Here is a 23,435-nt window from a genome sequence, read left to right on the forward strand (position 1 = left end):
AGAAGCGCCCCGCACAGCCTCTGTCCCCACAGGAGAGGTTTACAAGCCACAAGCCAGAGCTTTGTAGGGCAGTATCCCTCCTGTTCTTGCCTACCTCCCCTGGGAGCCCCCAGTGACCTGACATACAGACTCTGGTGACCCCAAAGGCAGCTGGCACAGGAAGTGGGCTCTAGAAACTCCTAGTGGCCTGTAGTTTTGTTGCTGTTTTCTGCCTGGGTGACTGGGGTTTACTTTAAGGGGCAGGAGGACAGGAGAAGCAGGTAACTTCTTGATACTGAGGGCCCAAAGGATGGGACTTTGGGAGTTCTGTTTCAAGCAGGCCACAGGGAGGAAGCCCACTGGTCCAGTCCCTGTGCAAAAGTCACCATTTGGGACCACCCGCTGGGCCTCTCTCCCTTCCATTAAACTCAGCCCCGCCTCACACACCAATAAACCAGAGGCTGCACTTCCGCTGACCTCTGGGAAGAGGCTGCTTGCTGGTGGCTGTGGCATCCTCCTCAGCCCAAAGCCCTTTCGAAAATGCTCACTTGACATTTCTGCTTCAAGATGGGGTGAATGTAACGTCCCTATGCCACCCACTAAGCACAAATAAAAGCCTGGATACTGTATGTTAGACAAACCTAAGGAGACTTGAAAAGCGGGAGAGAAGGCTGCAGAGGGGCTGGGCGCTCAGGAGCCGAGGCACCGCCGGGAGTGTACAGCCTGGGTTTCTTCCGGCCTCACTGTCCCAGATCAGGGTCTGGAGGAGAGGCCACACGGAAGCCCCAACAGGCACAGACAGAAAAAGCCTCAGGAAAGGCTCTCCCTAGTCGAAGAACCAGGGAAGGGACAACTTGGAAAAACAGAGAACTCTTCCAGAGTAACCAGCCTACCCCAGTCGGACAGAAGAGACACCACCACACTCCTACCCTCCCCCAGCAGAGGCCAGACTTCCAGAGACTTCCTACTCAGTAGGGTGAGGTATTGGGACAACAGGCAGGGGCCTGGGACTGCCCTGCTCCCCCAGCAGTAAAGGTCCCCTCCCTCTCCCTGCTATCCGAGGAGGACACCTGAGGGGCTGCACCCCGCCCCCTACGGCAGCAACCACGCACCTCCTGCCTCAAGTGTCCACGGAGCCCACTGAGGAGGCAGGAGGCAGCAGCCCTGCTTCCCCTGCTGGGCAGTGCTAGAAAAACCCGACTGAAAGAGAAAGGTCAAACACAGCCCAAAGTCACCTGGCGTGACACAAAACTGTCCAGGTTGAAAAATCACCATGATACCAAGAACCAGGAAGGTCGATGCCAACACCAGGGCGTCAGGCATGTCAGAATTATCTAATGGAGGTTTAAAGCAACCATGCTACATGGTTCAACAAGAAATTATGAACATGCTTGGAATAAATGAAAACACAGAGAGCCTGAGCAAAGAAATAGAAGCTCTAAGAGCCAGGTGAAAATTCTGAAACTGTAAAATACAATAACTAAATCAAAAGCTCAATGGATGGGATCAAAAAGCAGAAAGATGGGAACAATGGAATGAACCAGTGAGCTGGAAAACAAAAGAACAGAAATTGCACAGACAACACAGAGAAAACAGACTGAAAAATAAGAGAACAGAGTCTTAGGGACCTGTGGGACTGTAACAAAAGACCTAACATCTGTGTCGCCAGAATCCTGGAAGGAGAAAAGGGTTAAAATACTAGGACCTCCCTGGTGGTCCAGTGGCTAAGATTCTGAGCTCCCAATGCAGGGGGCCCAGGTTCGATCCCTGGTCAGGGAACTAGATCCCACTTGCCGCACCAAGAGCTACCATGCTGCAACGAAGATCGAAGATCCCACGTGGTGCAACGAAGACTCAGCACAGCAAAACAAGTATTTTCTAAAAGTACTACTTATAATCATAAAAAAAAATGAAATACTGGACCTCCCTGCTGGTTCAATAGATAAGAATCCATCTGCCAATGCAGGAAACATGGGTTTGATACCTAGTCTGGGAAGATTCTGGATGCCACAGGGCAACGAAGACCACGTTCCACAACTACTGAGCCCACGTGCTACAACTGCACACCCAGAGCCGGTGCTCTACCACAAGAGAAGCCACAGTAACGGGAAGCCCAAGCACTGCAAGGAAGAGGAGCCCCCGCTGAGAGCAGCTAGAGAAAGCTGGGGCACAGCAACCAAGACCCAGAGCAGCCATAGATAAGCAAACAAACACCCAACTACAACATAACCCAGGAACTGCATTCCTGGACACATTCCAGAGAAACAAAAGCTTACACTTCACAAAAACTGTATGTCAGTGGTTACTGTCTCTTTTATTTGTAAAGGCCAACAAAAACCTGGAAGCAATGTAGATGTCCTTCAGCGAATGGGTGGTTAATCCATGCACACTGCGGAATACTACTCAGCAATTAAAAGGAAACAATTGGTGATATACTCAACTTGGATGAGTCTCCAGAGAATTAGGGTGAGTGGAAAAGTTAACCCTGAGGTTACGTGATGTACGATTCCACTGACACAACATGCCTGAAATATGGAATTTCTAGACATGGAGACAGACTTGCAGCTGCTAGGAGTTAAGGAGGCAGCAGAGGTAAGAGGACAGGAGGACTGTGAAATGCCCTGTAGTTTTATTAACATAAGATGCAGCCACTGAGGGAAACTGGGTAAAGAATACAGAGGATCTCTCTGGATTGTATCTTACATCTGCATGCAAAACTACAATGGTCTCAAAATAAAAATTTTAATTAAAAATAAAAACCAAAAACCTATTACTTTCAGATACTTGCTCCACACACACAGGCATATGCCCCCCAGAAGAGGACCCACTGCAACCCAAGAGCAAAGAGGTTTAGCCACGAAGGCTTCTGCAGTCCACAGGGGCCAGCCCCAGGCCAAGCAGCCTGCCATGGCCTCAGCTTCTCCTGAGGCCACAGGCACACGCAATTTCTGAAGGCTATCGACCGGACCATGCGAGCTTCTTCATCCCCCTCCCCCTGCACCACCCTCCCGGGGCAGGCCTGGGTTCCATCAGGCCAAGTGGGACACATCCAGGCCTCTGGACACAGCTGTCCAATCACAACCAGCCCTACGGCGTCCAGGCATTACGTGCTGGGCTCTCAGCTTCACAGGGCCCATCTGAGGCTCAAAGAAAGGAGACGTTTGTTAGAGACTTCTGACAGGCTGCAAAGCTCGCTCTTCTGTCCCCCTCAGCTTCACCTGTCCCAGAGCACAAGGGGCCCTAAGAAAAGCAGACACATCCCACAGTGTGGCACCCACAACCATCCATGCAGAAATGCGGGTACCACCTTCCCACCCCTGTCATCCTAAAGGCCCCACACACAAGTACCTCTCCTCCATGGGCAGGAGTAACCCCTCGTCTCTACGCAGGTCCCTTCAAGTAGAGTAACCGACCCAGAGCCAGCTGCTCACCGAGAACTTACTGGGGCTCCCCTCCTCCAAGCTGTGCCCATACTCACACCTCCCATGAATAGAAAACTGTCTTCTGGCCTCGGGGCTCTGCATACACAGGCCTCTGCAGAGAGGAAACCCCACCCTGCAGCAAAGCCCTGCTTACCCCCAGGCCCTTCTCCAAGCCCCCCCCCCCCCCCCCCCCCCCGCCATCTCCAGCCCTTCTGCTTTCACATCCCACCTTTGTTCAGCAAGGTGCCCAGTGCAAAGCAGGGCCACCTGACACGTGAGTCAGTGGACACACTGAGGCAGCACTCGGCTGCTCCCCACTTGTCCTCCAGGTGCTGCTGCAAGGCCTCCGAGCCAGGACAGGGTGAGCCCAGGCCACACCTCTACCTTCCACACACGGAGCCCAGTCACCAGGAGGAACCTGTCCATCCCCGACACCAAGGGACAAGCTGAGAGCTGAGGAGCACGTGGACAGGCTGGCCTCCAAATGTCCTCCCTTTCCTGAATCCAATCCCCACCAACACCACGTGCACCATGGTGGCCCTGACAGAAAGCAGAGACGACAAAGGAAAGCCGGCACTCTAGGAGCAGCCAGGCGGCCACACGTGGAGAGAACTCGTCTCCCTGCTCCTCCCTGGCAATCCCACAGCCAGACACGGCGCCTAAAGAGACAGCACAGAGCAGCAACTCGGCATGGGTTTGGAGCTCAAACCAAACCGGGGCGGGGCTTAGGGCCAGCAGTGCTCAGGGGAATGAGCCCGAGTGGACCTGGCACGCGAGACGGCCCCAGAACAGCGTGGAAGGGAGGGCTGTAGAGCATCCAAGGCCAGCCCGGAGGGGACCCCAGGATGCCTGAGTCAGGCGGGGCAAAGCATGCGAACCCCACACAGGCACCCTCACACAAGGCTGGACATGTCAGCTCCAAGCACCAGCCTCATGAAAGTTCTTCAAGGATAGGGGTCCCACACAGCCTTGAAGACAGACCCATACTGTGGGGGCCAGCGTCCCAGCTCAGGGGCATTCCTGGGCCAAGCTGGAGGATGAGGAGCTGCACAGAGGCCTGAGGTGAGGATCTAGCGAATGCTCCGAGGATGGGATGTTTGTAGACTGAAGCTAAGTGCTTCTGAGGTTGGCTCCCTGCTCTTCTTTTCCCCAAGTTTTTGTGGAAACGCTTCCATGCGCTCATAGCAAACAGGTTTTTCGATATCTTCTGCATTTCTATTCCAAAAGGAGAAATGATGCCTGGGTAGCAGCTGTCTGGCTATCTTTATGAGCATGTAAATCACAGGAGATTTTGAGGTCGCCTGTCTTTTCTGGGACATGTGGAGGTAAATCAGTAACACAAAATGTGGGCACACGTCCAGGTCAGCCTGAAGCCTCGCCCTCACCTTGTCCCGGCCACCTGAGAAAGAACACTCCATCTAGGCAGACCGCAGCGGGAGGCCTGTCCCACCTGCCTGACCCACACCTGGGTCAGCACACGCCCCCACAAGCCACTAGAGCAAGACCCCAGGCGCGTGGGCTTCTCACTTAGAGCAAACCTACCAGGGCAACCAGGTCAGCCATCCCTGCAGATCCCACCTCAGGCTTCTCCTCCCAACACATCGTGGGCCACTGTGCTGGGACTCGTCTCTAAGACACGTCCAAGGGTCTCAAGCCCTCAGCAGAGAACACTGTCCTGCTGCTTTACGGCCATTCAGTTCCAGACCCAAACTACACTCCTCCACGTGGGCACACCTGCCGGCATGAGCTTCCCGGGCATGTCATCTGCCTCTGAAAGCCAGCAGAGGATCATTGGCCACTGCCAAGACGAGCACAATCGCGGGGCAGCCCCTGCACCCGATTCAACACCATCAGGACCTAGGGTGAAAGAAAGTGTGGCTTCTGAGAAAAGGGAGCCACGAGGTGAGTGGCCCTAAGGATGCACGCTGCATCGAGTGGGCGCGTGGGCAGGCTTTCCGAGATGCCCTTCAGTCTGCTCTGCTACCCAGCCGTCCTACTCCCCAGTGCCAACAGTCAACACCCACGACTTGCAAGGCAGGTCACTGCACCAGCCACTTCACTCACGCACTCTGTACCACTCTTCCTCATCTCACATACAAGGAAACCGCAGTGTCTCAACAAGTGTGAGTCAAGGCCACCTCCCGTATCGTGCCTCTAACCTCTGGACGCACAGAGGCGAGGGTGGGACAAGGCGAGGCCGAGGCCACATCAGTGAGCCACTCCCAGGAGTAAAGCTGGCGCCACCCCAGCAGGATGCACGAACCCAGTGGGTATTCTCCTTGGGGGTCTAGTCCTGACCCTGTCACTAGGGCCTCCCCAGACATCCCTCCACCTGAGGCCTGGGATCTGCGTGGAGTCCTGATTCGTGGTCCCTGTAAGGAGCTCACCACAGGATGGACCACAAGCCACCCTCCATGGAGCTGTCCACCTGGCATGGCCAGGCACCAAGGGCTGTGAAGGGGTTTAGGGAGCGGACAGAGGCCATGAGGCTCTTCCTCAGAAGGAGTCTTTCCTATCTGTGCACACAAAGACAGAAGTGCAAGCACGGGCTCCCACCTCTGCCCAGAAAAAGCAGAGCCTCATAAGTAGAGCAACTCCATCCATTTAGCATCCAAATTGGGACACTCTGGGAAATGAGCAGGGAGCCTACTAATTACACCAGGACACATGGCCCTAAAGAAAGAAACTTACAAGAAACGCAGTTTACACATCTCTGCTGCTAAAAGTCAGGTTGCAAAGACAACAGAGCCACAGAGAATACCTACAATGAGACAAAGACACAAATCGTGGAGCTAAGGGTAAGGACCTCGGCAGCAGGGAGCAGCGAGGAAGGATGTGGAAGAGACCTCCGTGAGGAGCAAGCACAGGCCAATGGCAGAGATGGAGGTCAGGGAGGCCAGCTGGCATGTGAGGAGCCCCACGCTCCTCCCAGCAGCAGCAGAGCCTCTCACACAGTGCCGCCCCCTCCCTGGGAGCACGTTACAGAGTGGGGTTCCCGGGGGGTGGGGGGCGCATCCCAAACGGCCAGGCGGCTGGAGCCTTTGGGGCCCTCCTCAGAGCTCTAAGCCCGAGAATCCTCTGACAGGCCTACCCTGCGGCCAAATCAGAAGTAGCACAGGACAGAGGCAGAGACAATAAATACTTGATGAAACAATCACCCGAACGCCAACTGCTCTCAGCACAGAACACATCCACACTGCTGCCACACACCTGACCACAGCTGAGCCCCAAGCTGTGTGTGCAGATGTGCACACGTGGGTGCGACACAGCAAGGCCAATGCCGTGGCAGTCCAACACGTTCCTGGGGACCTGGGGTAACTAGGATGGAGCAGAGGACGGAGGTGGAATCTGCAGCGTTAGCTACACATGGGGCAGCAAATGCCAAGCCAAAAATGACAGAAATACAGGAAACAAAGATGTCAAATAATGGCTTGGCAAAATGTGGGCTGGGCTTCCCTGGTGGCTCTTTCCTGGCAAAAACCCCGCCTGCCAAGCAGGAGATGTGGGTTTGATCCCTGGGTTGGGAAGATTCCCTGGAGAAGGGAATGGCTTCCCACTCCAGTCTTCTTGCCTGGAAAAATCCCATGGACAGAGGAGCCTGGCAGGCTATATATAGTCCACGGGGTCGCAAAAGAGTCGGACACGACTTATTGACCAAACAACAAGCAGAAACCAAAACTGAGATGGGGATAATAATGGCTTTGGGTTATTTTTGTAACAACATACTTTTTTGAGGCATAATTCACGTACCATACAACTCCTCTGTTGTACAACAGGTGTAAAATTCAATACAAATTCAGGTTTGTATTGCATCCATCACCACCATCAAGTCTAGAACAGCTCGTCACCCTGGAAAAGCAGCCCTATGCACTTTAGCTGTCATTCCCACACACCCTCCCCCAGGGTCCCCAGCAGCCACTAATCTGCTTTACGTCTTCACAAAGTTGCCTAATAGGGACGTTTCACACGAACGGAATCGGGTAACACATGGTCTTCTGTGCCTGACTTCACTCACTGAGTGTATGCTTTCTAAGCTCAGCTGTGCTATAATGGGTGCTTGTCTCACTCCTTTTCATGCCCAAATAACATTCCGTTGTGTGGACGGACCACATTTGTTTACTGATGACACTGGGGTTGTTTCCCCTTTTTGGTGACCGTTGTTAAAAATCCTTTAAGAGAGATCAAAGAAGTAAACAACAGCTGTCTAACTGACCCCAAGTCCCTTGGCGACTAGCTCCCAGCAGCTTCCCAACACCTCGCCATTCAGGGGTGCACCAGCATCTCCCTGCATCGCCTGGCCTTCAGCTCCCATGGCCCCCGACCCCAGGACATTGAAGCCCCAGCTTAGCTCCTGCTCAACAGGATCTTCAGGAGGGAACGGAGGTTGGGGCAGGGGGTGGCCTTGGCTGCTCCTGCACACAGGCACAGCCCCTCCAGGTCCTCATCCTGGACTCCTCCGCCCGCCCATGCCATCTCTGCCCCTGCACCCCACTGTCCACAGTGCTGAGGTCTGGCCCGTGCCCGATGAGGTGCTTCCCAGTGCAGCTCACAGCAGATCTCCACGGGACCCAGCAATACCCCCACAAGCCAGTCTCCATCCTGAAGAGCTGAGGAGTCAGACAGATGTGTGTTCACAGCAGCACGATTCACAACAGCCAGAGGCAGAACAGCCCAAGTGTCCATCTACAGACAGACATAAACAAAATGTTCTATGCCACAGAATGCAATATTCATCCAGAAACAAGCAGTACACACTGATTTCGTGTTACCGCGTGAACTCTGAAAACATGCTCGGTGCAAAAAGCCAAACAAAAGGTGACAATTTCTACAATTCCATTTTGATGAAATATCCAGAATAGGTAAATCTGTAGGGACAGAAAGCAGACTGGTGGCTGTTGAGGATGGGGGTGGGAAGTGGGATAAAGCTGCTCAGTAGTAATGGATGTTCTTTTGGTGTGATGAGATGTTTACATTACAGAGTGCTGGTGACTTTAGCATATCGTGATGAGATGTTTACATTACAGAGTACTGGTGAATTGAGCATATTGTGCATGTGCTAAATCCAAGTGAACTGTACCCTTTAAAATTATTAATTTTACATTTCATGAATTTTACCACAAAAAAACCCCAAAAACTCACATACAGAGCTCACTGGATCCCAGGCCCCGAGATGGGAGGGCACGCAGCCACCAGCCTGCTGGCCACCACCCCTCATTCCCCAGCTCAGCTTCCTGCTCACCCCTCTGCCCACACACATGCCCTACAAGTCCAGTCCGTGCCCAGGCCTCCTCCCTGGACTGCAGCAGCTGGAGGAAGAGGGGAAAGGAACACTTTAAAAAACCCCTTCCCTGTTTGGGCTTGACTAGGAGCCCGTGGCCACAGGATTTTTGGAACATGACGCCATTTGTGGCAAAGGGAAGAATGCATGGGACAAATTTTGGAGCCAATGGTTTTGCAGGAAAAAGTCACACCCTGTCCCTCAAAAAGCAGTGCTTCCTATAAAGTGACAGGTAGGACAGGAGAGTCTGATGAAAGGAAGTAAGAGAGAGACAGGAAATGTAACAAGTTCAGCCCAAGCTTCGCCTCCACTCCGCCCTTCCCAGCACACACACACTCCGGCAGGGCAGGTCCCAGACGTGAGGGGCCAGAGGCCACACAGGGCCAGAGACCTAAGGTCCAGAAGGCTGGCCTGAACCCACTCAGGTCCGTTTGGGAACCCTGGGAGGAGGGTCCAGGTCAGACTGTCTGCGCAAGTTCCAGGACCTCGTTCCATCTTAGTTTTCTTATCTGTCTAATTCATAAGGCTGCCGTGAATGTAAATGAGTTAGCAGTGGCTGGGCACACAGCAATTACTGTCAGCTCTGAATCCCACCACTGCCACAGAAAATAATCCCAGAGCACATCAACTACTCCTCCACCTAAGTATAGAAAACCACACCAGAGACGCCTATGTGGCCGGTACGCTGGCTCCATTCCCAGGAAGAAAACCCTAAGCTCACAGGTTTCCAGGAGGGAAGGGAGATGTAGGGATGAGAGTCAACGGGCTGTCTGCCGAGATGGCACCTGCCTGTTGACAAGCTAGACTGCAAACTCTCACAGGGAGCCACGTCTGCTCATTTAGACCCCACAGAAGGGTGCCCTTGGCAGAAGGCTCCACGCCCTGAAAGAGTGTGTGATCCCTAAAGGATGTGGGGCAGTGGGGGAGAAAGCCAGAGGACCCATCTGCCAGCTGAGGCGAGTTATCGAAGCTGGTGACCCAAGGGCCTGGGCCAATCTCCTGCTCACTGCCCAGCGACTCAGTACCAGGCCCGGCTGCTGCTCTCTATGCTCCTCCGGCCCTTTCACCCAGGCCCACTGCACAAGCTTGGATTCCCAGACAACTGTTCCCAGGGGCACCTGAAGGATAAGCAGCTTCTCTTAACCCTCTGCCACCTTGCTGACGGCAACTGAGACAGTTCCACACGAAGTGACTTCTGAAATTGGGGCGTGCCACTGCCATTCGACTAAACAACTGCCCTTCCTGGGACTGACAGTGTGCATTTCTCTGGGCTCGGCAGGTGCTCAGGGGTGCCTACTGTCCCGGCTGCTGGCCTCTGGAGCAGCCCACACCCTCCAGTGGTAGGTCTTAGTCCAACGTACCTGGCCTCTCCAGTTTTGTCATTGTTGTTTTTGCCACACAGAGCAGCATGTGGGATCTTAGGTCCTTGACTAAAGGGACAGAACCTGTGCCTCGTGCAATGGAAGCACAGAGTCTTAGCCACCAACCACCAGGGAAGCCCTGCCTCTTCGCTTCTTATACTCTAAAAATTCTTAAAACTGGTTCACTCTTCATACTTAAACATGTTCTGAAAATCAAACCCACACAAGCAAACGGACTATGGTCCTTCCAATCCCTAGGGGCTGATGTAGGGCAGCTGCTAAGTGGTGCCAAGCAGCTCACAAGAGAGGGGCAGCCTGGGCTTCTGTTGTGTGGGCACCAGGTAGACAGACAGAGTTTGAGGGCAGCCATGCCGCAGAATCTCATCACAGAGGCAGGTCCCCTCTCGGGGTCACCACGTGCCCACCACACACTCAGGCGTTTACAGAGCTGAGGCTTGCTCTTTCCTGCAACCCCATCCTCACAGGCACCCAGACGTGGGTCTTGTTGCAGCCCCCATTTTCAGAGGGAGGATGCAGACACTTAGACTCTGAGTAAGTTGCTAAGTTGCTTAAGCAGCATAAGACCCAAATCCGAGCTGAAAGCCCCCGTCCTCAACCCTCCCATTCCCTTACCCGAGCACGTGTGAACTAAAAGTGGGACTGTGTCAGATTTGTAGGTCAGAGCGGTCCCCAAGCAGAAGACCCGCCAGCTAAGGTAGAGAGGCTCTGAGAGTAGCACCCGGGGGACCTGGACTCTTTCTCTGGTTCTCCTGGGACTCTCAGCAGCTGCTCCCCTGCCTGGCCCCTTGAGCTGCACACCAGGACACTGGGAGGGGAGAGAACATGGAGTCTCCCTGTTCCAACCAGGGCTTTAGGATCTGGAGATCAAGGACACAACTACTTCCTGATTCGGAATCCTCAGGGGAAAACAGTGCTTCCCGTTCAAGGCTCACCAAAGGTGTGGTCACTGCAACAGGCCAGCAGCCTGTCCAGGAGATGTGCAATACCCCAAAGCTGAGATGTTAGGACCTGCGAAATGCTCTGCCCTTCCTATGCCCCCCACCAACTAAGGAATCCAAGTCAGGGCAAGGCCCTGTCTCTGACAGAAAGGTTAACATTTGCTTTCTGACAGAGTGGGCAAACAGAACTCTGAAAACTCCACACTGGCCTTCCTGTGACCTAGGCTGAACCTCTCTGGGTCTCAGTGGCTCCATCTGCTAACGGGGACAATCCTTCACCTGCTTAAGGGTGGGGGGATCAACCAGCCCCTCAGGCCCCTTCTCCTTGGGGTAGGAATTAGAAGTCCATTAAACAGCTTCAACTTAGTTTGCAGACCTCGGCCTCCTACTGAAACCTTAACAGGTTAACAAGTCACAGTGGCCTTCCCAGGAGAAGGGAGGCCGGGCTCCTGGCCGCATATAAGCTGGCATGGGAACCAGGTGGAACACAGCCCATCCCTAGGCAGCTCAGTGACCTCAGGCTGATCTAACCTAACCCTGACCGGTTCTCCATGTCCCTACTCCATAGGCGGCCATGCTGCCCCCAGCCCTGCTCGCCTCCCCAGCTGAAGACAGTGGAAGGAGGTCATGGTACTCACAACACCGGATCCAGGGCAACGCAGGCTCAGGAGGACTGCACAGGCCTGTCCATTCACCCTCAGTGCAAGCTGACCCCAAGCCTGGGGGCAGGACACCATTCAGCACAGCACACACACCAAGCTGAGCGAGGGGAGGAAGGAGCCAGAAGGGTTACAGGCTTCAGGCAAGAATCAGGCTATGGTTTCATGTGAACTGGGATGACCCTGAGGAAACCAGCAAGTGGTTTGGAAGAGTCTAGTCCAGTCTCCAGAGACAAAATGCCAAGCCTCTGGCTCTCCTGCCCCCAAAGGAAGTGAGAACATAAGATCAGTGGAGCTGGGCGTTTGGGGGTCCCAGCCACAGGGCAGCTGTGAAAGAGCCCAGACCGCTTCACAGAGCCCTCGCTGCTAAAATCAAAGGGACCACAAAATCTCAGGCAGAGGCTTCAAACCTGCCCCTCGTACTCTCAGAAACAACTGGAGGGCCCATGTGTGAGAAACAAACAAACGGCTGAGAGGCCACGTGCCAACCGCCTGTCGCCCAGAACCATGTCACTTCTCCGGCTTCATACATGCTTCTGTACGAGACTCCTTTGAGTAAAAGGTGCTGCAATTTAAAGTTTGAAAACTGCTGACCTGGTTCAACCATGTTGTCTCAGATGGGAAAGTGATGCTCAGAGAGTAAGTTTTCAAGGATAAAGGAAGCCTGTTTTCTCAGATTAATTGCTTCGAAACCAGCCCCCAGCGCTCCCCCTCCTCCCCATGTCCTGCCCGCCGCCCACAGCACGAGGGTGAAGGCAGCAGAAGCGCAGTTCCCTCCAGCCTCTCCTCCCTGGCTCAAGGCTCTTTTTTCACGTCTAGATGGCAACTTGGTAACAACTTAAAGATAAGTATTCCAAGTCAAATTTATTTCAGCTAAACAGCATCAGGGTGCCAGTGATCTGGAGAGAGCCCAAACAAAGGCTGTTCCCCACAGGAGAGGCCCTTGGCATCCTTTCTGGAATATTAATTACCACAAAGGGAGATGGTGGCCTTCACAGGCCTGGTCAGTACTCTCCATCCATTCCGTTAGAGAACTAGACCACACTCCTGAGAACAAAATGTGGGCAATGGCTTTAGAGGTGGGAAGCTGAGGCCAGGAGAACACAGGTGACCTTTCTGGGTCACCCTGCAAGGTCTGTGCCAAGAATAGAACACAGGTCTTCCATTGTAGCCCTTCTGCATGGCAAGGGAACAAGAACTCAGAAAGAAAGGTCAAGCAGCAGGCTAGAAGGCTGGGGAAGCAACGAGGAGGCAGCCGCAGAGCACTGAGCAAACACAGAGGGTGGTGCCCGACGCAGGCACCCCACCTCCACGTGCCCCCACCACCCACCCTGGGCTCCCACTCGCTCCCCACAGCAGGTGTCTACTAAGCCCGGGCCAGCCAGCACCCTGCTCTCCTCTGCCCTGCTGGGCAGTAGGAACCAGAGCCCAGAGCTCTCAAGTACAGTAAAAGGAGTCACCAAAAGAAAAGTGACTTTCAAAGAAAGAACCCCTGAAGTTGGCAAAAACACACCATGAGGGGATGCAGGTAAGAGTGTCAGTCCCAGCTGATACTCTTTTTGTAGCTCCAGGACTCTGAACGCGAGCTGAGGAGGAAAAATCCACAGGCACAGCCTTCCCACCCTGGGCTTCCCCGGAGGGTCTCAAGAACCCAGCTGTGGGCCAGGCCACTGCAGCCAGAGCCGCCCCATTCATCACTGTAGACAACAGCCAGCCACACGTGGACACTGAGCACTTGGAATGAGGCTAGTCTGGACCAGGTGCTGTAAGGTAAAGTGCACGTAACAGCATGTTTACATGTTGAAACAGTAATTAATGTTTTAGATACATTAGGTTAAATATAATTAAAATTAATCTCACCTGTTTCTTTTTACTTTGTGGCAACCAAAAAATTTTAAATTACCTATCTGGCTTGCATTACAGTTCTACTGGACAGGGCTGGTCTAACGGGGGGGGGGGGGGGGGGGGCACAGGGTGAGGGGTGGCAGTGGGTTGGGGGTTGGAAAGCTATGTATGCTCACTCCAGAGGCCAAATCTAGCCCACTGGTTACTTTTTCTTAAGGTCCCGAGACCAAGAATGGTTTTTACATTTTAAAATGGTTATATAAGTACGTACCTAAATGCCTCAATTTTGCCTGTGGTCCTACAAAGCTGAAAATATTATCTGGCCCTTTAAGAAAGTATTTGCCAATCCCTAGACTCTAGAAACAAAACAATCAGATACTCACTCCAGAGACACTAGAAGCAGAGGGCAGGTTTAGGATTTGTGTGTGTGTGTGATTCTTGAACTTTTTTTATTGAGACAAAATTCACATCACATAAAATTAACCACTTTCAACAGAACAGTTCAGTGGCATTTAGTACATAGTGTTGGGCAAACAGCTTCTCTGTCTAAGATCACTCCAAAACAGAACCTTGATCCCATCAGCAGGTATGCCCTGTTCCCCTCTAACCAGAACGCTTGCAACCACTAATCTGCTTTCTGTCTCTACAGATTTACCTGTTGTGGACATTTCATATCAACGCAATCATACAGTATTTGACCTTTTGTGTCTGACTCTTTCACGTAATACCAGTTTTTGAGGGTCAATCATGTTGTAGCACGTCTCATTACTTCATCCCTTTTTTATAACTGAATGATACTGTAGTGTACGGACAGACAATCATTTCTCTGTTCGTCCACTGATGAATACTTGGGTTGGTGCTACTTTCAGCTATTGTAAATAGTGCTGTTAGAAACATAGGCATAAAACTATTTGTTTGAATACCTGTTTCCAATTCTTTTGGGTATATGCTAGGAATGGAATCACTGAGTCACGTGCTGATTCTTTTGAGGAAGTGCCAAGCTGATTCCCAGAGCAACTGTACCATTTTACACTCCCAGAAACAACGCACGAGGGCTCCAACTTCGCCACATCTTCACCACACTTAACACTTTCCCTTTTTCTTCTACAGCCATCCTGGTGGGTATGAAGTGGTACCTCATTGTGGTTTCAATTTGCATTTCCCTAATGACTAATGATATTAACCACTTTTCATGTGCTTGTTTGGTCATTTGTAAGGTCTGGGACTTCTGACACACCCTTTACCAAACTATCTACCAAGCTGAATAATCACAAATCTTCTAAAATGGGTGGGCATGAAATCTTTCCGTTGTTTCTGAGATAAATGTTAAGTCAAATAAAGAAGTTCCATACCCTGGAACATCTAAGAAAGTCACAGAAGAGAAATGATGAACTGACTGGTGAAATGATTCACAAGGACAGCAAGGCCTGGTCTACCCACCTCCATGTCTGGGATTGCTACCCCAATGCCCCAGAGGCCCCAGCGGCCCCAGCACTGGAGTACGAGCGCAGCAAGGGGCAGAATTAGACTAGGGGGCTGAGGGAAGACACAGGAGGGCTGAAGAGCTAGGAAAGACCAAGACCAACCTCCTCTTTCTCCTGGAGAGAGACAACCCAGCCAAGGTCCCAAAACAGTGCTAGACCAGGGACCAGAACTGAAGTTTGGTGATTTCTTTCACAAACAGCCGTGCTTAATGGTGCACAAGTCAGCTGGAGAGGGAGACATCCAGCCAACAGCCCCAGGAACCCAGGCTGGCACGAGGACCCGGAAGCCAAGACCCCTCAGTTCCAGACCTGCTGCTCCCACTGACCAACAAGCCTCCCCCTTCTCGTTTCACTCTACACAGCCTCATGAGCAACTCCATTCACTTCTATGGCATCAGAATTCCCACCGGGCCTCAACCCCTCCTCCAGCTCTAAACAACTACCTAAGCAGGTGATTCCACCTAAGGACCATATTGGACCTCCACCTCCTTGAAGTCACATGTACTGCTTTTTTTACTCGGGAATTCCCTACTCCCCCAAATCTACTCCAAATCTGCTATTCTCAACTGCCGTTAAAGGTACTTTTACCCAATCAGGTTTCCTCAATTCCCACCTCTGATCGACTACCAATGTCTTGTTCCCAGTGTCAGCACTGACCTGGAGAAGACCTTTACAGACATTTACCTGGACTTCTTCAAGAGCATCTATTACAGCTTCTGCCTTTAGCCAGAATTATTATCTTCCTACAACACAAACCCAATGGGTTAAAAAGCTAAGCACAGGTAATTCTCTGGAGGTCCAGTGGTTAGGACACCATGCTCCTTTCACTGCCAAGGGCCCAGGTTCGATCCCCCCGTCAGAGAACTAAGATTCCCACAAGCCACACAGTGTGGCCAAAAAACACAAACAAAGTTAAGCATAAAAATAATATTTGCTTACTTATATTAGAGAAAATATTAGAGGCTATTCTATAATGCTGGAAATAAAACCTTTATAAGCATGACATTAAAACTACAAACTATAAAGGAAAACATGGAAACCTAACTGCATTCATATTTAAAACTACCATATAAAGGCTTCCCAGGTGGCTCAGAAGGTAAAGAATCTGCCCGCAGTGTGGGAGACCCCGGTTCAATCCCTGTCCCGGAAGATCCCCTGGGGAAAGATATGGCAACCCATTCTAGTATTCTTGCCTGGAGAGTTCCATGGACAGAGAAGCCTGGCAGGCTACATACAGTCCATGAGGTCACAGAGTCAGACACAACTGAGCGACTAACACACACATGTAAAAAGAGGAAAACACCTTACATTCACTTAAACACAGTATATAACAGGTACTGCAACCGCTGAGCCTGCGTGCTGTAGAAGCCTGCACGCCACAAGACGACCCAGGTACCAAATTAGTATGTAGAGTGGGAGTCAGCAAACCATGGCTCCAGGCCAATCCTCCCAACTGCCTGTTTTTGTAAATGAAGTTTTACTGGAAACAGCCATACCCCTTAGGTTACATCTTGTCTATAGCAGCTTCACACAGCGGCTTTTGTTGTACAGTGGCAGAGCTCCATAGTAGCCACAGAGGTCTATGGCCCACAAGGCTGAAATATTTACTATCTGACCTTTTACAGAAAGTTTGTGGACTCCTGACCTAGAATATATACAGAAAACTCCCACAACTCAATGGGATGAGGGGTTGGGGGGGACTAACCTGATAGAGAAATGGGGAAATAATATGAAAATCCACAAAAGAAACAAAATATACCCAACAAATATTATTAAAAGAGGCTTAACCTCACTGGTAACTTGGGAAATTATTATAGAACTAAATCATTTGATAATACCCAGTCGTGGCAATGATAAGATATACAGTCTTTTCCGGAAGACAATTTGATGATTACCTGGAAAAAATATATGTATGTATTTAATATATTTTATATCAATTCACTCATTCTATTTTTACAGATCTTCTCCCAGAGAAATACTTGCACTTGTGCGTGTGCAGGTGCGCACACACATACCCAAAAGCAGTTAGAAAGCTGTTCATTGAAGCATTCACTATCTATAACAACAAAACCAGTAAGGAACCTTGCTGCCCAGCAATAAGGTAATGGTTAAACTATGGTACATCCCGGACGATACAAAATGCAAAACAAGTTTGGTATACTGATATGTATGACCATGAAAATGGCTACAAGACATCATCAAGAAGAGAGAAAAAAAATTATGTGGCAGAGCAAAAATGCACACAGTTTAGGTTAAAAAAGATTTTTTCACTGTACTTGACTCCGTGTGTATGCAGAGAAATGCATAGGAGAACAACTAACGGATAAACGCCTTAAAGAGGAGGTAGCCTCGATGATCCCTAATCTATCTTCCAGCCTTGACGGTCTAAAATAAGCCCGGGGCGGGAGGGGCAACAGGAAGCAAGGACTTGGGGAAGACTGATGGGAACCGATTGGCTGAGGTTTCCTAATGGAGCCATGAGGATGGGGCGGAGGGGGGGGCCGGATGCAGGGAGCAGCAGCTAAGGCTGTTGGCAACCGCCCTAAGTCTCCCTCCTCTTTTCAAGAGCAGTTTCTTCCTGAAAGATCCCAGGAGGTAGAAGCCTGGCGTAATCCCTCCAGGCACAAATAACCCAATCATTTCAGAAACTACCATTCCACTTGTGCCTGGGAGGGCCCAGGCCTATTTCAAAACCTACAGTTCAACTGTGAATACACTGCAAGATTAAGGTACTTTTAAATTTGCAACATCCACCCACGAATCCAATTAATAATCAGCATTTTTTAAACAGATACATTTCAAATATGCAGATTTCATTCCAGTTCAACTAAGCTTAAGAATCAGAAAACAAGCCCTTTGAGGTGTAAACACTCAATTTAAGCAGCTGTCTAGAATAACTAGAAAACTCTCAGAATAACCCTTGCCAAGACCAGAAACTTTCTAAATTCAAGTTTACTGTTCTGCAGGTGATTCTTGTTTGTTTTTTAAGCTGTAAAAGGAAAAAGTTTACTAAGGTATCACGCCGCTTTTCATAACAGCCTGGTGAGGGAAGATTCCTGCTCCCAATTTATGGAGAAGGAAATGAAACTATACCGAGCAAACGGACTTGTTCAAGGTCACACACTTGCCAGTGACAGCAAGCCTAAGAAGCTCGGTCTCCTGAGTCCTGGTCCAGGACCCTCATCGTCACAGGAACTGCTTCCCCGGGCGAGGAGTCCGGTGGAGAGAAGGGCATGTCCCTTAGAAGCCCACTCACCACCGGGAGTGGGCCCTGAGGTCCTGACGCTCTGACTCTGCCGCCCCGGGTGTGGAGTCTCGGTAACGGGAGTCTTTTCCTGGCCGCTGGGGACGGCGGCGGGTCCCGTGCCGTCATCCCTGCCAGGCCACCCACTCCGCAGCGAGAGAAACGGCCCACCCCGGCCACTGGAAAGCGGTGAGCCGGTGGAAGGAGCCGCCGCGACGAGGTCAGCTCCCAACCCCGCGCAGAGAGACCAGGGAGACCTCGAGGAGATGGGGGCCGGGGAGAGGCCGCGTGGGGGCACGACGGCCCAGGAAGCGGGAGTGCTCCCGCCGGGCCGCAGAGCCCAGCTCCGGAGGCCGGCCGTCCCAGTAACCCCGCCCGGGCACGCGGGACGGCCCGGCGCCGCGCTGTGGGCGGGTTTCCGCCGCCGAAGCCTGCGAAGCCCCCCGGGGACGAGGGACGCGGCCGGGAGCTGCGACTCTGGGGGCGGGGAGGCCGCGAGCCCCTCCTGCCGGCGGCCCGGGGTCGCGTCCGGAGCGAGACCCGGACCCAGGCCGCCCCCGCCCGGAGCCACCGGCGAGAGATGGCGGGGCGCGGAGCCGGACGGCCGCAAGCGGCCCCGCGCTTTGTTCCCCGCGCTCGGCCGGGCGCCCCGAGCCGCCGAAACGCATGAGTCACCGGGCAGCGAGCGGAGGGCGCCGCTCGTCCCGCGGGCGCCGCTTTGTCCGCCCCGCCCGCTCACCTGCGTCAGGTCTTCGTCGTTAAGCAGATGCGACTCGCGGGGCTTGAAGCAGTTCTGACACTTGCTCTTGTTGAAGATGTTGGCCTGGAATTTCCTGCACGGGTTCTCCTTGGCCGCCGACATGGCCGGGCGCGGGCTCAGGCCGGGCGCCGCCGCATCCCCGGCCGCCGCCTCCAGCCGCGCACGCAGGCCAGAGCCTCAGAGAGCGCGCGGCCCTAGCCGCCCGCCCGCGCCGCCGCCGCCGCCGCCGCCCGCCGACCCCGGGCCCATGGACGCGGCCTCGCGCGCCCGCTCCCGCTCCCACTGCCCCGCCGGTCCCCGCGCTTGGTGCCCGCGCAGCCCTCGGCGCCCGCAGCCGTAGCGAAGGGGAGCGGAGCGCCGGGCGCACTCCAGGGCGGCGGGCGCGCGCGAGGAGGCGACGGGCCAGCGCGCGGGGCGGGGCAGCGCGCGGGGCGGGCCCGCGTCCCGGCGCGATCGGCGCCTCGTCGGACCAATGGCAGCTCCACCTCCCGGCTAACAAAGAAACCCTCTAGCCAATGGGAGTCGGGGGAGGGACAGCAGGCGGCCTGGCGCAAGGTAACTTGTGTGTAGGCGGAGGAAGGCGGGGAGTGGTGGGGCGTTCAGGCTTGGTGGACGGGCGCGCGGCCGCCGGGCCTGACAGCTGCGGGGGCGGAGCCTGAAGGCGGGGCGGGGCCTGTGGGAGGGGCGGGGAAGAGAGGGGCCTACCGGCCGGCTCCACAAACAGCTCCTGCAACCTCGCGGTCGCGCGCCCACGCGGAGAGGATTAGTTTGACACCCACTGGGCGCGGGCCCCGCGTGGCGGTCAGTAAGGCTCCATACAGTTCCAAGTACTTGATATGCGCGAGGCTCACAGCCTCCCCATCCACATTTTACGTGGGCGGATACTAAGGAGCGGAGAAGTTAACGAGAGGGAGGTAGGGTTTCGAGGGGGTGACTAAGAGGCGTCAGCCTGGAAGAGCTGTCAGTTCTATTGCGGGAGATTAGTGAGGGCTGACGCGATGCCAGCTACTGAGCCAGGCATTCCTGCCCCCATGACGTGCTGGAGGAAATTAAGGCCCGAAGTCACTGGGGGAGGGAGGGGTCGCTGTGCTAGGCGGGCCAACTCCCTCTCCAGTCGTCCACTCTCCAGCCTCCTAACCAAAAGACCGCTTGGCGAAGACTGTAAAGGGGGCGCAGGCGAAGGCTCAGCAGCCCAGAGAGGGGGCTCCTCGGGGAGATCAGGGGTGGCTTCAGGGAAGAGGGAAAATCCAAGCAGAAGGTGAGAGGTTGGGAGGGCATGGGGTAAGGGAGGAAGGAGCCGGACGGGATGGGGCTGGCAGCCTGGACCTCGGGTTTCAAGCTCCGACGGGTAAAGGTCATTCTGCTGGCAGTCAGGAGTCCACCACCGGAGTTTTCAAACAGGGGGGTGAGCCAACTCGCCTCACAGAGGAGGTGACACCGAAGCATGTGTTAGTGGCGGGGACAGCAGCTGTTGCTTAGGGAATGGAAGGTTTCAGAAGCAGCAGATGCTTCCAGGGCTGTGTACTTTTCCACTGAGCATCCGATGAACATCGCAGGGAGGTGGATTTCAAGTTAGTGTAAGACAATACTTCCCTCCAAAGGGAGCTGAAGAAAGGTGGATCCACGATCCACATCCTGTGGCCACCTGAGGGGAAAGGCCAGCTCTTGACCTTGGGCAAGTGCCGTCCCCTGCCGGCTGCCTCAATTACCTCATCTACAAAACTGGCATGATGGTGTGCTTGTTGTGAGCATTACATGACACAATCCTTATAAAATATTTAGCATAATGTGTCAAAATGTTAATTGGTGAATCTAGGCAAAGGGTGTTTATTGTCCTATCCTTGTAATATTTCTGTTGGTTTACATTTTTGCAAAGTAAAATAATGTGTGTGTGGCGGGGGACAGAGAGAGGTGCACAGAATCCTCAGAAACTGACACCAATGCTGGCCTCTGGGGAGAGAGCTGGGTGGTGAGAAGTGACCTACTTTTAATTTTCACTGTGAGCCCTTTTGTTTCTTTGGATTTGGTATTATGTGGTATCCCTGGGTTGGGAAGATCCCCCAGAGAAGGGAATGGCTACCCACCCCAGTATTCTTGCCCGGAGAATTCCATGGACAGAGGAGCCTGGCGGGTTATAGTCCGTGGGGTCACAGAGTCGAACACGACTGAGCGACTAACTTTCGCTTCACAACTTGTTTTAAAGTAATTTTTAAAGTCTTACCCATGCCTGAAGGCCAACTCAAAGGCTCCTGCCCTTAAGAAAATGCTTGGGGGACTCTGCTGATGGTCCAGGGGTTAAGACTCCACACTTCCACTTCAGTAGGCACTGTTCCATCTCTGGATTGGGAACTAAGATCCTGCATGCTACGTGGGGTGACCAAAAAATTTAAAAAAGTGAAAAAGAAAATGCCTGGCATGTTCAGCTCTAGTTGGCACACACATGTGGCACCTGCCTTGAATGGAAAGGGTCTGCAGCTGGGCAGAAGATGACGTGTGATTCAAGCCACCTGGGAGGAGCTCACACTGAGCAAGCAGAGACAGATAAGAGCAGAGGGCACAGAGACAGTCAACCTGGGCTGTTGTGAGGGTCCAGACAAGGGGACCCAGCTGTGTGCGTGCAGCTTCTGGGAGGGCTGCTTGGAGGAGGCAGTGCTAGGGCTGAGACATGAGCTGAGTAAGAACCAGCCAGGATGAGGCAGAAGGCGAGCATTCCAGACAGAAGTAGGGCAGAGTCAAGAGTGATCCGGAAAGAGCGAGCAGACCGTGCTCACAGAACTTCAGCCCTTGCAGAATGGACACCTGTTACCATAGGTTATAGCCCGGCCTCTTCAGGGAGATGGTTGTTGATGTTTATTATCATCATTTTATCTCCATTTTACAGAAAACACACATGAGACTCGGGGCATTTAAAGAACTTGCCTGTGGTTACAACACATACCCTCTAAGAGAGGATTCAAACGCACACAGGCTTCAAACGACCCCAGAGCTTCCTGGGCAGCTGGGAACCAGTAAGTGATGTTGTTAGACTGAACACTTAAGAAGGGCTGCTTGCCTGAGAATGAAGCAGAGGAGGAGACTGGAAACATAACCGATCGGAAACTACTGCCACAGCCCAGGTAGTGGCCTGAACTAGGACAGAGTCAGGGGGAGATGATCAGAATGAATTCGGGAATATTCAAGAGGGAATCAGGTATACTTAACCCTCTAAGTGCTGTCCTCCAGACAGGACCAGACCATGGCACCATGCGAGCAGCACTGGGTTAGGAGTCCTGCTCCATTTCCCCAGAGCTTCCCTGCCTGGCACAGAGTAGGCACTTACGAAGTGAATGGACGAAAACTGTCTGTCCCATCTCACTGCTGTGTCTCCCACACCAGAGTATAATACCCATGCACACAGGGCATCTTATCACCTTGGCTTGTTTCTGGGATCCTAGAACAGCACCTGGGACCACACCAAATACTGCGCGTGAATGCTCTTTGGGCTGTCCACTCACAATCTGTCCACTGCAGACATCTCTATGGATGATGTAAAGCTCAGGCAAGCAATGACGAGGCAGTGCTCTTCACGTGGGCTCCAAATGCAGACAGGGGCATCTCCCTGCTCTGCGCCCCAACACCATCCTATAAGGGAGCAGGACTCATGGACATGCACACACACACATACATACACATACATACACATCACACACACATGCGTATACATGTACACACATATACACACAAACACACGTATATACACATACACAAGCACATACACAAATGCACACACGAATACATATACACATGTGCATACATACACACGTGCACGTATGTACACATATACACATGCATGTATGTACACACACGTGCATACACGCACACGCACACACACACACATGTGCATGTACCCACTCTCAGATTCAGTGACAGAAGCTCAGGGTAGAGACACACCTAGAGGGAAACCACCCTTTGATCTCGGCTCACCGTGGATGAGTCTCTTTTGCCCTGAACCGCATGTGAGTGGAATCTGCACTGTGTCTGGCTTTCCTCACTCAGCTGTGGGTCTGCAGATCCCGCGTTGTCATGCATGTCAGTGCCTCGTGTGTTCTCAACGCTGCCTCAGAGTCCGCTGATTGGATTGCCCTGAAAATGCTCTCGGTCTGGTTCATGGTGAGTAACTCACATAGGAACATCCTTGGCCTGACTCTGGCCGAGGAAAGCACTTGCTTTGTAGGATCCACCCAAGAAGAGTTAGTTTGGTGAGAGTGTATCTCAGGTAACAGGAAACTGACAAACAGTTCTCCAACCTGGGGGCTGGTTATCCTCTCCCCTTTGCTTTAAACTTGGTAGTGAGATTCACCAAGGACCACGCTGCCCCTCCAGCTCATGGGCCCCCTCGGAGATGCTGGACCTGGGCCCAGCAGCACTCAGGAAGCTATGCTGTAGGTGCTGTGCTGGGCCTGCC

General features: G+C 52.9%; 1 protein-coding gene across 13 annotated transcripts in view; it reads right to left on the reverse strand.

The window, feature by feature from the left end:
• MPRIP (myosin phosphatase Rho interacting protein) overlaps nt 1-19,373 on the reverse strand; it is a 92,950-nt gene extending 73,577 nt beyond the window's left edge. For 5 of the 13 annotated variants that reach the window (XR_011562023.1, XR_011562022.1, XM_070773235.1 and 2 more), the window contains exon 1: nt 18,971-19,372. Coding sequence is in view for 11 of the 13 variants with exons in the window: in XM_070773235.1 (XP_070629336.1) it covers nt 18,971-19,093 (123 nt within the window). In the remaining 2 variants the exon portion in view is untranslated. Of the gene's footprint in view, nt 1-18,970 lie in introns of all 13 variants that reach the window. The other 8 variants (XM_070773232.1, XM_070773236.1, XM_070773231.1 and 5 more) reach the window with 3 other exon arrangements.
• Between the last annotated feature and the right edge of the window lie 4,062 nt (nt 19,374-23,435).

Source organism: Bos indicus, chromosome 19 (assembly GCF_029378745.1).
Source record: "Bos indicus isolate NIAB-ARS_2022 breed Sahiwal x Tharparkar chromosome 19, NIAB-ARS_B.indTharparkar_mat_pri_1.0, whole genome shotgun sequence".
NCBI classification, from domain to species: Eukaryota; Metazoa; Chordata; class Mammalia; order Artiodactyla; family Bovidae; genus Bos; species Bos indicus.